This window comes from Lineus longissimus, chromosome 17 (genome assembly GCF_910592395.1).
Source record: "Lineus longissimus chromosome 17, tnLinLong1.2, whole genome shotgun sequence".
Taxonomy (NCBI): domain Eukaryota; kingdom Metazoa; phylum Nemertea; class Pilidiophora; order Heteronemertea; family Lineidae; genus Lineus; species Lineus longissimus.
This window is the reverse complement of record NC_088324.1, coordinates 9,167,305-9,180,114: the sequence shown is the minus strand read 5'-3', so window position 1 is coordinate 9,180,114 and position 12,810 is coordinate 9,167,305. Positions and strand designations below refer to the sequence as shown.

Here is a 12,810-nt window from a genome sequence, read left to right as displayed (position 1 = left end):
GATTTATGTACAAAATGTACACAAGCAGTACACCCCATGTACATGAGGTACACAAATCCATAATGTCAACATGAGAAGTTTTTCAGGTCCATAATAAAATGTCTCGATTTCTTTTAAACAGCTTTGTCCGGGCGTATTGCACGGGAGGCAGAAATGGCAAGAAGCCACCGATCAAGTTGCCAAAGCCAGGACACTACAAAAGTCCATGGGGGGTCATCAAAAAGGAGTTGGAAGGTATGTTCCACACTTCATGCAAGCATGAGAGTTATGACACTGACAGTAGACTAGTCTAGACATTCACAATCACATTGTGATTGTCATTGACTACGTAAATGATACTACATCAGACATGTATATAGTCAATAGTGACAACTAAAGCCCCCCCCCCCCCAGCAGACAGAAGGATTGGTTTAGGCCTAGGCCTATCGTAAAGGTATCTTATACCGGTTAGTCCAGGCAACCTCGACCCTATCCGCCGCGCAGCGGAGGGTCGAGGAGGCCTCGTTGATTTACCCGAGGTGAGCCGATTGCACAACCGTGACCACAAAACCCTGGCGCTCTATAGCATGCAGAAGGACAGGGCCTCCCTAGGACAGCTGACAGCTGACAGCAACAACACCGCATATATCAGCAAGGAACAAGTGCCTCCATCCATCGGCCTCTGCTGGGACCCGAAAAAAGGCTTTCAAGTTGTATTCTCCAAGTGCAGTAGTCTGCATGAATAAAAAACCTTTAAAAATGTGCTCCTCTTTCTTTCAGGGAAGGTTGACCTTGAACATGGCTATCCAGTTGAATCCGACATCACGATCATCGGGGGAGGAATCGTTGGCTCAGCCGTGGCATATTTTCTGAAGCAGAGAAGTCCTGAAGGGTACACAGTCACAGTTATTGAAAAAGACACAAAAGTAAAAGAATGAACAATATGCCGACATTTTTTTATGGGGCCTAATAGAGGTCTTTTGTAACTTATGTAAATATGATTTCTTTCAGTATACACAATGTTCAACCGTCCTGTCCGTTGGTGGCATCCGTCAACAGTTCTCCATCCCAGAGAATATCCAAATGTCAATGTTTGGGGCAGATTTCCTCCGAAATATCAAGCAACACCTTAGCGTGTTTGGTGAGTAAACATTCCAGTGTCTTGGGTAAAGGAGGAACCATCATCCTTTGGGCCACTTGCATATCTTAAAAGTGTCCTGTTAAAAGTGGATGCCCTTTAGCAGGTTGGCAAATCTGAGCTTGACTTCTGCTACTATCATTGATTTTAAGACATGCCAAACTATTTTGAATGTTGCAGCCTCAGAATATTATTGTTCGCATGTTTTTTTTTTCGACGTCAGATATGGACCCACCAGATGTCCAATTCAATCCTCAGGGCTACTTGTTCTTGGCCACTAAGGCTGGCGCTGATTGCTTGGAGAAGAATTACAAACTTCAAAGGTATGTAGTCTTCTTCTTCTTCTTCATCCAGCCTGCCTGTGTGTCAATGTGAATTCAATTATTTCTCCAAAGAACTCTCTAGCAGAGACCCTAAGACAGTTGAACTACCTCAACAAGGCCCTGATTATAATAGAAAGCAAGCATTCATTTGCTGCCTTGATAAATGTTGAGTTCTGTTTTGCTCCTGCAGGGAAATGGGTGCAGCAGTTGAGTTCATGTCCGCGGAACAACTGAAGGGAAAATGGCCGTGGTTGAACACAGATGATATAGAGGCTGGCACCTATGGTATGTGTTGTGATATCAGTGTTTGTGAACATTCCGCATCATGTAAGCAAAGACCAACATCTCGTCCCCGACTTGTCATCGGGTTCCTAATACCAGCTAGGGGTCAATAGTAGAGTGCTTGCTGACTGCTGAGTGACTTTACAGATTTTAAGACATCATGCACCAAGTTGCCTTCTGGTTTTTCTTTCAAGTGTAAAGCCCAAAAGAGGCGGTGACAGGTTCTTGTTGGATGATATTGAAAATATTCTGATTTGGTATTTCACTTTCAGGCATAGAAAACGAAGGATGGTTTGACCCATGGTGCCTGCTGACTTCCTTCAAACGTAAAGCCCAGTCTCTTGGGGTCAAGTACATCCAAGGCGAGGTGACAGGTTTTGAGTTCCTCTCAGACAGGGAGCATGTGGTCGGAGGGAAAATTGAGGAGAAGAAGGTGCTCAGATATGTCAATGTAAGTTCAGAGTTTTCTCTCCAACTTTCCACAATCTTTGGACAGAAAACCTGAGTTATTGCCAGTCTCTGTAAAATTGGATGAGAACAATTCAAAACCGATCAAAGAACACTAGATTAAAGGATTTTTGTAATACTTTCCAGGTTTTGTCGCCAGAAAATGAGATTCATCCAATTTCCACCGCTTTTGTCATCAATGCTGCTGGACACTCTGCTGGAAAGATTGCAGAACTGGCAGGCATCGGCACGGGTGAAGGGATATTTCAGCTACCGCTCCCAGTGGAAGCAAGGTTAGTTGACTCTGCTATACTCTCAGACTCCTAGACAGAAGGGAGTTTGAAATCGTTTGATATCTCAGAACTGGACACCTTGTCTACGAGTCAACGTGAAGAGACTTGGTTTGGTGATGCAGCACTGTCCAAGTGCCAACTCCACTCCACTTACATGTACTGCAGGAATTGCCTCGACTTCCCAGCCTGTTCTCAGCCAGATTTGGCCAGATGGAACAGAATTGAACACCAAGGATGGCTGGATGAACTAGCTTGTACTGCTGTCTTTGTGACTGATACAGAATTGAGAGTGTGATGTCCAAAATCAAATGCAGAAGAAGATGAAGCCCTGATTTATGTCATGGACAAATTTTCATGCATATCACTTTTTTCAATGCACTCAACACCTAAGCACAGTATGGTATTGTACATGTTCCTTTTTTCTCAGGAAACGTTTTGTGTACTCCTGGCATGCTCCTAAAGGACCTGGCCTAAGCACTCCCATGGTGATCGACCCGACAGGCGTCTATTTTCGGAAAGAGGGACTCGGTGGACATTTCATCGGCAGCTCGTCTCCAAAAGTACCAATTCCTGAAACACCTCAATCGGTAGCTCTCTTACCTCTTTCCTCTCCCTTTTAACATTTTGTCGCCAATTTCACAAAGTGACCAATCTGAAATATTTCCAGGTTAAAATTGACAATTCCTGATCAGAAATGATGTACCGGTAGTTTGATTGCATTCAACGATAAATCCTTTGAACAAAGGCACTTATTTTGTCAATTGATGACCTCTTTTGGGCTGTGATTGGGATTGTAGACTCCTTCCCATGTCAATATTGTGTACGATACTAATAACACTATCTCTCATTAACCACAGTGCTAATTGAAACTTGAAGATTCAGAAAGCATTGTAACGTATACCAGTTGATAAGTGTGTCCGGTGGAATAGTGGCTTTGAATATCCCCGTGATATTTTTTGTTCATGTGCGAGTAACTGGTGGCAGCACTATCCCAAATTCAGAAAAATTGCAGATTTTTGGTCACTTGGTAAAATCAGCAACGCTTTGTGTAAGTACCAATGTGTGTCTCATGCCCTCCCCTCACTGGGGGTTCTCTCCTTTTCATTTTCAGACAGACCTGTTCTGTATACTATAAATATAATTCATGCCTACTCTAATTTTCCGGCCTTATCTAATTCTATACTCCCCTATCATAGAATGTAGAAATGAATCTTTGATTGTACCAAAGGCTGTGAATAGTTTTCTAACCAGCTCAAACGCATTTCTGTTCAAAAAACACCTTGGTTACAGCATACATGTAGCACTCCTTACAGTGTATAAAGCACTGTGCCTCATTTTCGTGGCAGGGGATATTGTTAGGCAACCTTAACCGGGTTGGGTTGGTACAAAATATGGTAGTGGTCGAAAAGCAGTCAAAATGATTTCAATGTTAAATTCGAGGTGTTTTGGAACAGAAACTTATACCTCACTTTCGGTATTGGTTGTCCCACCAAACACTGCTTGGATGGCATGGTCATCTTGACCCAAATCTCTGTGCCAACCTTTGGTTTTGGCCTGCTTCATAGCACCAACGCAACAACGTCTGGTGAGACAACCATCACCTGGAAATTCAGTATCTATTCTTGAAACCGTCTCAAATGCTCTGTAAAGGCATCTGAAAAGCTTTATGAAATGATTCCTGACCATCTCCTTGTACATGTAGCACACGCCATCAACATCTGCTTGTGTTTACAGCTGACTTTCTCCAAAAAGTTTCCTGTCCTGTCTGTGTCCATTCTGTTGTTATCAGTACTTACCTTTGAAAGACCTGATTACACTTTAACACTTTTCCACATTGGTCACCACTGGTATAACCTTTTCCATAGTGGTCACCACTGGTATAACCTTTTCCATAGTGGTCACCACTGGTGTCAGATGCACAATCAAAATCTTGAAAGAGATGAAAGTACATGTAGGCTTCCAGATTTTCGGCATCCGTTCAACACTGATGGGCGGGTGTTGGCGTATTAATCAGCCTATTAGATCCAATTCATCTTATGGTCGTAGATATGTGAGAGGCAACTGGTTTACATGCATGTTAATGTAAGTGACATAATAAAAAAAAAGAGTTTATGCTCAGTGATGTGCTTGCAGTACAAACTATACTTGTATTTGCATGCTTTTTCGAGTAGGTTTTTAAGAAATTTTGATTAGTCGTAGATTTGTTGATATTTCCTGGCCTTTTGTGTTTTCCTGGTCTGTTTGTGGCTCCGCTGAAATTATGAAAATGTCAGGCCCCGTAAAAAGTTGAATATTAGTGTTTGCTTCCTGGTTTTTGAGTTGAGAATCATTCATTTTGTTTCATCTATTACAGTCAGAGGAAGAACCACCCACCGACACGTTAGATGTTGATTATGAATTTTTCAACAACGACATTTGGCCCATACTCGCACACAGAGTGAAAGGCTTCGAAGAGATAAAGGTAAAAACATAATCTAGCTCGCTGATGAAAGTTAGATTTGAACGGTAAAGGGGTCATCCTAAACAGCGTCCACTAGGTTTAATAGAAGCAAGTTTAATGTCTTCGAAATAAGTTAAGGATGACAGTGGTAACGTTGTGACTTGATGTTATGTGTTCTGCATTTGCTCTTGTGAATGTATTGCTCATATGCAGCCACTCCACAGTGTTGCTGACTTAATCAAAATAATTTCTTTCTGAACCAACAATATATTTTTCTCCGACATACTTTTTCAAATTCTTCCTTCCTTTGTTCCAGGTTAAAAGTGCCTGGGCCGGTTACTACGACTACAACTACATGGACGAAAACCTAATCATTGGGAGTCACCCGTACTTCACCAACTTTTTGTTTTGTAACGGATCGAGTGGACATGGACTCCAACACGCACCAGCAATTGGACGTGCAGTCATGGAATTGATATACGATGGGGATTATCAAAGTATCGATTTATCTTGCTTCAGATTCGATAGGTTCATTGACAATAAGCCAATGTTTGAGACTAATATTGTGTGATGAGTTGCTCAAAGTTTTGAAAGGTGACTTTTTGTGGAAGCCAGCTGGAACAGGGACACAAACAGTACAGTAGAACCTCTCTGATAAGCACACCGTCGGGACTGGCAAGTGCTGTCCTTGATAGGGAAGTGTCGTGATCTCTAATGCGTTAACTGTTTAATTTTGGCAGCCGAAGCAGATTGTAGTGTACTGTGAAACGATGTTTCAAATATGTAACGAATGGCGTAGACCTTTGTAGGAGGCTATGTTGAATGATTATAATGAAATACATGTAGAATGACTAAGAGATGAATCTATAGCTTTAGTTGTGTTTATATTGATAATGATATATTTCAAAAATACATCTTTGTTTCTTTGCTTTTGAGGAAGAGAAGAAAGTCTGTTTTAGTTCAGTTCAGGGGAAGTACGGGCAGTCTTTCATTGTTTTAGAGGAAGAATTGATAGTATTTCTTTGCTTTAAAGGAAGTGCAGGCAGTCTCTCTTGAAGGAAGAAATCAAATGATGGTGTTCTTTAGAGGAAGAAGGGACAGCCGTTCTTTGGTTTCGGGGGGAAAATTACCGTGTTGTTTATGGTTTAGAGGAAGAATGGATAGTCTTTTTTTGTTTTAGAAAAAGGGAGAGTCCTTCTTTGGTGTAGAGGAAGAAGGGACAGCTGTTCTTTTGTTTGGAGGAAGAAGGGGGCAGCCCACAGAAAAAGCACCATGCTTCTTTGATAAGGAATGTGGTCTTGGAAGAATGTAGTAGATCCTCTATACAACACCCTCGGGACTGACAAGTGCTGTCCTTGATAGAGGTGTCCTGATAAGAGAGGTCAATTTGAATGGAAATAACCAATTTGGGACCAAAACGAGTGTCCTTAATAGAGGTGTCCACTAAGCGATGTTCCACTATACATCTGAAACACATTAGTTGCAATCTAAGTTGTTCAAGTACAATACACCCTGTAATTGGTGAGCCAGCCAATTCCTCCAGTTTGGTATTATTTCGCTTGACGAACGAATACAGATATCAAAGTTAATATCAATATTTTATTAAACTTTTTAAAATACAATTAAATGATTTTAAATTTGACAAGTAGACAGTGACCAAATGAATCACTCCAGAGGTACATGTAATTGTTTTCAAAGTATTTACCAGGTAGATGTTTGCAATTTGTTGAAGTGTAGAAATTATTTTTCTGCAAAACTTCAAGATATACCCAGTATATGACAGACACCCAGGGCTTACATGCTATCATCTTTGTTGCCAATACATTGTTTATATGCAGCACTTGATACCCTGCTTCGATATTTTAAGGACAGACCAGTGGCAGTGGAAATCACAACATGATTATTTGACTGTTAAAATAAGATTCCGATTTGTCATATTTCCTCCACAATCATATATAAAGCTGAATTCCTGAATGATACAAAAATGTTTCCAGCTAACTATTTTGATATGATCGCCCTTTCTGTCAAGAGCTATGAAGGGAATGTCTCGCCAGTGTGAAGGACTGACTCAATTGCAGGGAGAAACCACACACAGGCCCTTGGTCAGTTACAATTGCTAAACCAACAACTAACATCGAAATAAAGATCAGTGAAAACCATATGGTTTCCCACATAGAAACCAAGTCTGTTCTGAATACAAAATTCAATTTTGTAGTGGGTAGGTGAATCATTGCCAAGTCCAGGTTGCAAACCTTCCCTCCAATAATGTCAAAGAAGAAATATCCCTTTACTCAATATCAACAGCGGTGTCCTTTCCGGAAGGTGCACTCAATACCGATGAGGGATCTCTACAATTCGAGGCGAGGCTGCATGTGTATGAAAGTTCTATTGAACAACCTGTTACTTTGTTTGTGCTGTCGGTGGCATAAATAGACCGCCTTGTTTGTTGGCTGAACGAGACGGTGCGAATCCCAGCATCTTCTGGACATTCTGTAACGGTAAACAAAGAAAGATTACTTGTAGTACATCATTGGGTTTTTTGGTAGCCTAAGTCAAATCCTCTTGTCAAAATGTCAGCAGAAGTGTAGCAGAGGTAGTGCTGATGACGTGAACCTCAGAACGGAGAGTTGAAACTGTCCAGAATGCCTAACAAGGCCTCTCACAGATGTATATTCGGAACACACACTGGCTCAACAAAGAGAGACACCCAATTCCACATCCCAGCAATGTTTTAAAACAGATACAGAATGGCTGAAGTGCACTCACCTGTCTGATGGACATGGTACACAGGATGTAGAGGAATATAAAGGAACAATCAGTATAATCTGAGCCCATGATGTTCCGGTGTGAGATTCCTTGTAACCAAGAGATGGGGACAAATGGCAATTTGGCAACGACCCTTCCGTCGAATCTGAAGAAAAGAAGATTAATGTTGTCTTTACATGACCAGAACAGAAACATCACTACATAAACGGGGTGGAGAAAAAGTAAAGGTATTCATCACCAATGAGCCGAGCCTCCTCTTTGAAGGATCACAATGGCGCAGAGCCCATGTTTAATATTCAAATAAACCTAGTAAAATTTTACTGTTCCTTTTTTAGAATCCTGTTGTTCTTGGTGCAAGGCACATTGGTCTGCCACCTGCTGACACATGGCTGAGGAACCCATGGCAGACTCAACAGTTAGCAAATGCAATGTTTCTTACTTCTAATGACTTTGAAAAAGATGTTACATACTTACATGGAGTTGAACATGCTAAGCAAGGCAGTGAAGGCAAAACCGATGGCAAACATTGACTTCATTTTGACCTGAAAGATAACGTGGATGGTTTACAAAATATATGGGTTCATCATTTTGAGATCATTAGAAAATCTGTTACCAACAAAATATTTCAAATTCAGAGCCAAGGTTCAGAGCAGAGGGCAAGAAATTGCATTACATGTAGTAGTAAACAATATCATAAGCAATTTGTCATAAAGTGAGACAGGAGCAAAGCTGTGCAGTGCTGTCTGTTAAAAGTCGTACTTTCTGTTTTATTCAAAGCTCTGCAATACCTCCAGAAATTACTCATCTAATTCATTGTTAAGGGAGTTACTGACAAAGAGCATTACAACAGGACTAGTTCCTAAAAGTTAAGGAAGTGAGTGATACATACAAATGATAAATCCCTGTTGTTAGTTTTTAACTTTTCTTCCTGACGTTCTGTAAAAATGAAGGGAAATTATATCAAGGAAAATATACATGTTTAAACATTGGGTTGTATTATGGGGGAAAAAGGAAGGAGACTAGCGGTAGAAATAAATTGGAGTCCTGTAGGTTCTGTTCACTTCTTCTAATTCAATAAACTTTCATGAAAGCAAATACATTGATAGTTACAATTACAAATACAGATTGGAAGTCCAAATATGTGTGTTCCCAGGCTGGAGTCCAAGACCTGAATGACCATTATACCATCCTTGATTTACCATGAAAACTATAACAACACAAAATCACCAAGGAGACATAATACAAACTTTGACAAATCAAACATGTTTCTGATTGAAAGACTTATACTAATTACACTTGCCAATCAAGCGTCTCCAACTTGTTTGAACATACTTGATTAATAAAACAATGACCTTATAGTGAAAGAGTTACTCAGTAACCATTGTTTTCAGAATTAGCTAACTAGTTTTGTGTTTTGACATGTTCGATATGTCAAATATTCACCTTAAACATTATGAGAAATGATACCTTGTAAATTTATACTTTTGATGAAAAGTGCACCATAAAAGACTCCTGTTGTTTTAAAAATCAAATTCGCTCCTGCGAATTATATGCTGTCTACAAAAGACAAGATTAAATAGCAGTATAGATGAAATTACAAAATGAAGTCACTTAAGACGAAACCATATAAAAGTATACATGAAATTGCAAAATGAAGTAACATGAAATTCAATAAGTGAACATAATTCTTCACACTATTCCATAGTCAAAATAGCTATATTGTGCACATAAACTCATCAAAATGAAAGTCAATTTTATAATTCATAACATCTTTTTCGAGGCAGATGAAAATAGTTGCGTCTTCAGAATGTGGCCAGAAGTCCAGTATAAATGTCAAACGCAGATCAAATCATTTCATTGTTCTAAAATTCAGTTTATATTCAGTGTCATGTGATAACAAAATTTACCCCATAAAATACTCCTGTTGTTTTAAGAGATTTGCTCCTGCAAATTCCAATTGTCCACACATCTGAAACCCTACTCTTTTTGTTTTTGTTTAGTATCTTAAATTTAACATTGCATTTGCCTTACTGAAGTCCATGGTGAGGCGATGTTCTGGGTGCACCCAGCAGAACCCATTTTCGGTATCCTGTACATGGGAAATGATGGACCCCCATTCATCGGATTTTCTTGGTTGTTATTCCTTATTCCTGGGTTATTTGGTAAACATGCAGGCACTGTATTTGAAACACTATTCCTGGATGAAACGAAATGGGTGGCATTGTTCAATGAGTTGGTCCATAGTTCATCGTTGTGCACGTTCTGGATTGGTACTACTTCCGTTTTTTTTTTCACTGCATTATTGTCAGACAGACTGGTCATTTCACATTGGACAGAAGTTGAGCGATGCTCGGAGGCGACCTGCACAGAAACAGATGGGTTGCTGGATACGTACTGTACCGCCTTGGAGACTTTTTCTTGGCTGCATTGCACTGTGGTAGACATTGTCTCTGGAGCAAACTGAGTTGCATATGATTTTGAGTCCGATTTGCACTGAACACTAACCGACACAACTGTAGGGACCAGTTCTTCATCGGTTTGTGACGACACACTTCTACTTTGAATTAACTGCCGATCTTCCTTTTGGGAGGAGTTCATTTCATTGTTGACTAGTGTCTCTGCAGAATCTGGCTTGGCAATTGCTGAAACCTACCTCTGTGGGCCTAGCGCAGACACTGAAGGCATGCTAATTGACTTGTCACTCACGTTTTGTCCTTTGATTGTCTGTAAATACAGCTCCATACGGTGTTTATCACGCCGAAGTGTTGAAGGCGATTTTAAACCTTTCATCCGTAGAGGTACAGCAGTTCGTTTTACAGCTCCATCCGCATTCCAGAAGAGAGTTAGCGACGTGCCTTCTGCAGTTGCTGAAATATCCCATTCGTTAGGGGTGCTGGTCAATCCAAGAGTTGCTATCACCGATGTGATACTTTGAGGTAGCGTCGATATCGTCATGATGAGCTGAGTCACTCGCTTGGCGTCTTCCTCTTGTTTCTCTTGGATCCTTTGGGTTCTCCACCAAATATTATGGGGGAAAAAGGAAGGAGACTAGCGGTAGAAATAAATTGGAGTCCTGTAGGTTCTGTTCACTTCTTCTAATTCAATAAACTTTCATGAAAGCAAATACATTGATAGTTACAATTACAAATACAGATTGGAAGTCCAAATATGTGTGTTCCCAGGCTGGAGTCCAAGACCTGAATGACCATTATACCATCCTTGATTTACCATGAAAACTATAACAACACAAAATCACCAAGGAGACATAATACAAACTTTGACAAATCAAACATGTTTCTGATTGAAAGACTTATACTAATTACACTTGCCAATCAAGCGTCTCCAACTTGTTTGAACATACTTGATTAATAAAACAATGACCTTATAGTGAAAGAGTTACTCAGTAACCATTGTTTTCAGAATTAGCTAACTAGTTTTGTGTTTTGACATGTTCGATATGTCAAATATTCACCTTAAACATTATGAGAAATGATACCTTGTAAATTTATACTTTTGATGAAAAGTGCACCATAAAAGTTGCATTTGATATACAAGAGCTACATGTATAAACAATTCTAGGGGAAATCAATTTTTTTCACTACATCATAATATTTGCATTCACTGGCTTTTGATATTAGCAAGATGCATTAGACACCTGATACCTGCACATTTTACCTCCCTCATTCAAAACTCTGCAACTCACCTAATTTCTTCTTTTGACTCCTATCAGCACTTTCGGATGTGCTTTCTTTCTGCCTCTCCACTGGAATAAATAAATATTATGGAAGAATAAATGCATCATGCATCCCCTTGTGTGCGAGATAGACATAAGCAACCATCCTGGTTCGAATTATCCATTTTAGATGAGTGTACTGGTAGTCTCCTCAATCTTGTAGCTGTATATCACCATGACAGACACCTCACTAAACTCAGATTTGTCACTGGAGAATCTGTTAGATTGTTCAGTGAGGTTCTGCATGCAGACTTACATTTTTTGCTCTGCTTATCAACTTCTGCCTTTAGTTTTTGGTACGTCTCCGTTCGGTAGACAAGGAGCCAAGTGAGGCCTGAAAGAAGGGGCCAATGGCAACATACAACTTTACAAAATATACAATATAAAAATACAAAGCATGTAAAACAAGGTGTTATAAAATGTACAATGTTAAAAACTCTCAATGTAAAATTACAATGCTGGTAATTAAAATCAGCACTTATGACCAAGGGCTTACTTGTTAAATTGAACTTGTTTATAAATCATGATCAAATGGAGCTGCACAGTTTAAAGAATTCATTGATCGTTTCAGCAGAGTGTGGTGAAGGTTGTTTAAGAATTTTTGTGGACATATCAAATTGGGAAGTAAAAATACGATTGCACATGACATGCATGAAGGCAGTGGAGTTAAGGACCTGTCGAAATCAAAGTTCGAATATTTTGAGGTGGTCACAAAATGATTTAGATCTTCTTTATCTCAAAATCAAAAACTATCTTGCACATCTTCATACCTTCTCCCAATAATGCTGTACATATTGAGATAAATACGATCAGAATGGTGTCCGCAAACATGATTTATTTGAGGAAATAATGTGAGAAACTGGGTTCAATTTTGTGTACGTGTTATTTGGGGTAGATTTGTCTTAATTAGTGACCGATGTAACATTAATCTTTAAAGAAAATATTTTTTAAGTAGGAATAAGGTCTTTCTTGACTATATTATGAAAAAATATCTTCAGTGTCTTTTTTATAAGCCCCCCTTTAGGAGGGGCTCTTAAGATACACGTGTGTGTGGGAGTATATACTGATTTGATGAGAAATAAAGAGAGTAAATATTGTATATCCTACAAACAATTTTTTTTGGTATTTTTCTGAATTAACTCCGTTGAGTTTACCGATTTCTCCGCGATCTTCCGGTGGTGGTTGCTATCCCATTGATTGAAATTAATTTAAATTAATTTAAATCTTCATGGGAATTCGCTACATCATATGCCTAAGAAATTGGCCAATTATATTAATATTTTTATTATTAGAGAAATATCCGTCCTAAATAATGACAGAAAAGGGTGGTTTATTTCAATTTTGTGTCGACATTGAGATTGAGATTGCGCATGCGCGGGGTTCGGACGCACTTTTAAAATCGATCAAGT

The 12,810-nt window shown here is 39.4% G+C and overlaps 2 protein-coding genes across 3 annotated transcripts; one reads left to right on the top strand and one right to left on the bottom strand.

The window, feature by feature from the left end:
* Window positions 1-29: 29 nt before the first annotated feature.
* Window positions 30-5,765, top strand: LOC135501367 (FAD-dependent oxidoreductase domain-containing protein 1-like). 2 transcript variants are annotated; one of them, XM_064793443.1, is made up of 10 exons: window positions 30-234; window positions 760-905; window positions 991-1,120; window positions 1,341-1,440; window positions 1,631-1,725; window positions 1,995-2,173; window positions 2,317-2,462; window positions 2,890-3,022; window positions 4,816-4,923; window positions 5,219-5,765. In XM_064793443.1, the coding sequence occupies exons 1-10, from the start codon at window positions 99-101 to the stop codon at window positions 5,471-5,473; spliced, it is 1,428 nt and encodes a 475-aa protein (XP_064649513.1). In that variant the 5' UTR covers window positions 30-98; the 3' UTR covers window positions 5,474-5,765. The 2 variants fall into 2 exon arrangements, with proteins under 2 accessions (XP_064649513.1, XP_064649512.1); XM_064793442.1 differs by having other exon boundaries at window positions 2,890-3,049.
* Window positions 5,766-6,486: 721 nt separating this feature from the next.
* LOC135501449 (calcium load-activated calcium channel-like) lies at window positions 6,487-12,395 on the bottom strand. Its single transcript, XM_064793575.1, has 7 exons — window positions 12,172-12,395; window positions 11,658-11,735; window positions 11,372-11,431; window positions 8,558-8,604; window positions 8,143-8,210; window positions 7,669-7,813; window positions 6,487-7,392 (listed from the first exon to the last, which is right to left on the bottom strand). Exons 1-7 carry the CDS (start codon window positions 12,230-12,232, stop codon window positions 7,303-7,305), a joined length of 549 nt encoding a protein of 182 aa, XP_064649645.1. The 5' UTR covers window positions 12,233-12,395; the 3' UTR covers window positions 6,487-7,302.
* Window positions 12,396-12,810: the final 415 nt, after the last annotated feature.

Coding starts and splice junctions, on each gene's coding strand:
- LOC135501449 (XM_064793575.1), bottom strand. CDS start 12,232: ATGTTTGCGGACACCATTCTGATCGTATTTATCTCAATATGTACAGCA. Junction 11,736..12,171: donor TACAGCATTATTGGGAGAAG/GTATGAAGATGT, acceptor CCCTTCTTTCAG/GCCTCACTTGGCTCCTTGTC. Junction 8,605..11,371: donor GAGTCAAAAGAAGAAATTAG/GTGAGTTGCAGA, acceptor TCATTTTTACAG/AACGTCAGGAAGAAAAGTTA.
- LOC135501367 (XM_064793442.1), top strand. CDS start 99: ATGTCTCGATTTCTTTTAAACAGCTTTGTCCGGGCGTATTGCACGGGA. Junction 235..759: donor CATCAAAAAGGAGTTGGAAG/GTATGTTCCACA, acceptor TCTTTCTTTCAG/GGAAGGTTGACCTTGAACAT. Junction 2,174..2,316: donor AGGTGCTCAGATATGTCAAT/GTAAGTTCAGAG, acceptor AATACTTTCCAG/GTTTTGTCGCCAGAAAATGA.